The 2,982-nt window shown below is 43.9% G+C and overlaps 1 protein-coding gene across 1 annotated transcript; it reads right to left on the bottom strand.

Annotated features, from left to right (window-relative positions):
- Positions 1-236: 236 nt before the first annotated feature.
- LOC136035766 (uncharacterized) lies at positions 237-1,885 on the bottom strand. The gene is made up of 2 exons (XM_065717736.1): positions 1,822-1,885; positions 237-889 (listed from the first exon to the last, which is right to left on the bottom strand). Exons 1-2 carry the CDS (start codon positions 1,883-1,885, stop codon positions 237-239), a joined length of 717 nt encoding a protein of 238 aa, XP_065573808.1.
- Positions 1,886-2,982: the final 1,097 nt, after the last annotated feature.

The following is a 2,982-nucleotide window of genomic DNA, read 5'->3' as shown; positions in this document are numbered from 1 at the left end:
TGACTGAGACGATCTTCTCCTGTTACTGACAGCAGGTAGTTTTTCACTATTTCTAGGCTAGAAAAGAAACGCTCATTGCTCGCTGTTGTCACAGGAAGTGTGGCAGCAATTCGAAGTACTTTAAATATTTCCGAGTAAGCCACTAGGAATGCCTGAAGATGGTCGAAAATGCTTAGGAAGTTTTCCAGCTTTTTCTCCTCATCGAGTAAGAAACACTTGGCATTACCAGCTTGAGATTATAGAAAAACGTCGTCGATATCCAGCTCGGCGTAAAGAGCAAAGAAACGCTTGAGCAGCTCTGTGTCCATAAACTTGGTTGAGCTTGGATCCATAGCTTCGAGTGTACTCAGCACTGGCAAGTTATCTTTGAACCTTCTGTCAAAATCGGCTTGTAGACGGTCAAAAGTTTTGTTGTGTTCTCGCTTCATTTCATCCACCAAAGTAGTTGTCCAATTTCCAGATTCGATGAAATTCTTTCCTAGCGTCAAAAATGTCACAAATTGTTTTAGATTTTTGGTAATCTTTCGAGTTGTCCAAGGTCGTCCTTTCTGACCAACAAAGGAGGGTCGAGTCGCGTGTTCATTCACAGCAGGTACTTCGATTTCGAGTTCTGTTGCAAACTCTTTAGCCTCCTCAAAAAGCGATACGAATGAAGCACCTGAACGTAGGTCGGTGAGTTTGCTTCTTGTGACCCGAATCAGGGTGTGCGATCGGGAAATAACCAAGTCGACGGCCTGGAGCTGTTGAGACAGCGAGTTCGTCACTCGCATAATTGCTTCTATGTATTGCAATTGAAAGATAACAAGGAACGATTCCATCTTCTTCTGAAGCCCAGCTGCCTCTGCCCGTGCTTCGCCGTCGGCTCTCTTGCTTACAGCCGACAGTACAGCTAAAATGCATTCATATCGGAGTCTAGCCTTCGATATAGATCGATACCATTAAGACCATCGTGTGGCAGCATTTCTTTCCAGCTCCATGACTTGCAGTTCGGCAGCTTTCTGGGCCTCAACAAAAAACTGATGCCGAGTGTTGCTGTTGGAAATGAATGTGTATAGAGTCTGGACCAGTGAGAAAAAAGAGCCAACAGTGCCGACAGATTCCATGCAGCTCACAATGACCAAATTTAGCTTATGTGTATGGCAACGAATGTAGAATGCCTTTGGCGATTTTGCTCTCAAACGAGCTTGAACACTGGAGAATGGTCTGCTCATTACGCTTGCTCCGTCGTAGCACTGCGCGACATACTAGTTCCAACCGAACGCACTTCTTGTCATTGTGTTATAGGTGAAATTTGCTAGACTTTCAGCATCCATGCTCTTCATGTGATAGCATCCGATCGGTCTCTCTTTTACTTTTCCTTCGTCGAAGTACCTAAGAAGAATGGCGAGCTGCTCTTTCTTAGAGTTTCCCTTCGTTCCGTCGACCAGAACGGCAAAGTATTTGGAGCTTTTTAATTCTTGTACTATCGTGCGCTGAAGCCTGGAACCGATCACCGAAATAGGGTCGTTTCGGTATTCATGGGATGTGTAGTGATCTTACTGTCTCTGTAGATAGTTGAAGAGCGTAGGAGAGTACTCTGCAAGAAGATTGCACGTCTCAATGAAATTTCCCCTGCTTGTCGAGGATTCTGTTTCGTCGTGCCCCCTAAAGGCAGTGCCGAGTCGCCCCTATAGAGCTGTATCGTTCAATAAGGTTTTGAACTTTGAACTTCGTCCATGAAACTGCACTGTCTCTGTGGCGGTCACTTTTAGTATGCTGTTCGAGCACGTTGGAGATGTCTTTCTTCTCACGCTGACATCTATGAAAGGTCTAGACCATTACCTCTGCCCGGGTGGATTAGATGTACCGCCAAAGTGTCTGCAGAAGAAGCAGTAAACAAAACCATCCTGGACGGAGTACTCCAGCCATGGGTGCTTTCCTTAATATGAAGCATTGAATAACCGTTACGGCTTGCCGTTTGCCGTCACTTGCGCAGGGTGTTGTACTAGTTCCGGTTGGGATGGTGAATCGAGAGAGGACATAGAAATGTCCATAGGGCTGCTAGACCGGCAATGCTCTTCATCTTGAGGCGTCGCCAAAACTGAGGCTCCGACAGACCTGCGATAGGCGTAATGGTTCCTCGGGGTGTCTCGTTTCCTACTTAATCGATCTAAGGGACCGTCACTCACTGAATCGGTTCACGTGGTGGTGGTTTCTGTTTGTTAATCCATCAACTCAGAGAAGACTGATTTTCTGCCTCTTTCTCCTTCTTCAAGGCTGCCAATTTCCGCTTTTGAGCTCCTGACAAACTCATGATAACAAACAAATAAGATATTGAATCCTAATCCCAATCCTTAGGATGACTTTATACTAACTAATGCTGATGTCTATTAATACCTTAGATTAATAGGCTTAATCGTGTAAAATCTTTTACTTCTCTATGTAAAGTGTGACTTTCTCTGTGATGTTCTTTAGAGTCTTATGGTAGCGTTGGCCTACAATCTGGAGTTTTAGCGGTAGAGAATGTCAAGCATCTCTAACTTTCATAAGGTTTAAGTGTCGAGTATAAGAATATTTATTTGCACATCTGATACAGTAAATGTACATAAGACGAGGACAGAAACAGAATAAGAACTGATTCGAGTAATTTAAAACGGTGGCTTATATTCACTAGAACAAGGAAATAAACATTGAAACATTTGCCAGGAACTGGCCTATTTTAATCTGTCAAGTTAGAGGAATTACTTCAAATATTCAGATTTTATAAGACTAATATAATCATCTAGGAAATGGGCATTTGACGGAACTTGAGAATTTAATTATGTATCTAATCTACTTTCAAAGTAATCAATGGTTAATGGCAAATAGTGTAAATATTGTGGCCGGCAAAGGGCCCTTTTTGGTGGAAGCTTAGGCCCCTGGAAAATCTGGGGTGGGCATTTGCCCACCCCTGCCCACCCCAAATGGCGCCCCTGCCCGGACCTTACAGTATGTAAGCTGAAG

Source organism: Artemia franciscana, chromosome 14, assembly GCF_032884065.1.
Source record: "Artemia franciscana chromosome 14, ASM3288406v1, whole genome shotgun sequence".
Classification (NCBI taxonomy): Eukaryota; Metazoa; Arthropoda; class Branchiopoda; order Anostraca; family Artemiidae; genus Artemia; species Artemia franciscana.
This window is presented reverse-complemented; position numbering and strand designations above follow the sequence as displayed.

What these genes read in the sequence shown, in the direction of transcription:
- LOC136035766 (XM_065717736.1), bottom strand. Translation starts at nt 1,885, where the DNA reads ATGGTTTTGTTTACTGCTTCTTCTGCAGACACTTTGGCGGTACATCTA. An exon ending in TCTAATCCACCCGGGCAGAG is followed by an intron (nt 890 to 1,821) that starts GTAATGGTCTAG and finishes AATGCATTTTAG; the next exon opens with CTGTACTGTCGGCTGTAAGC.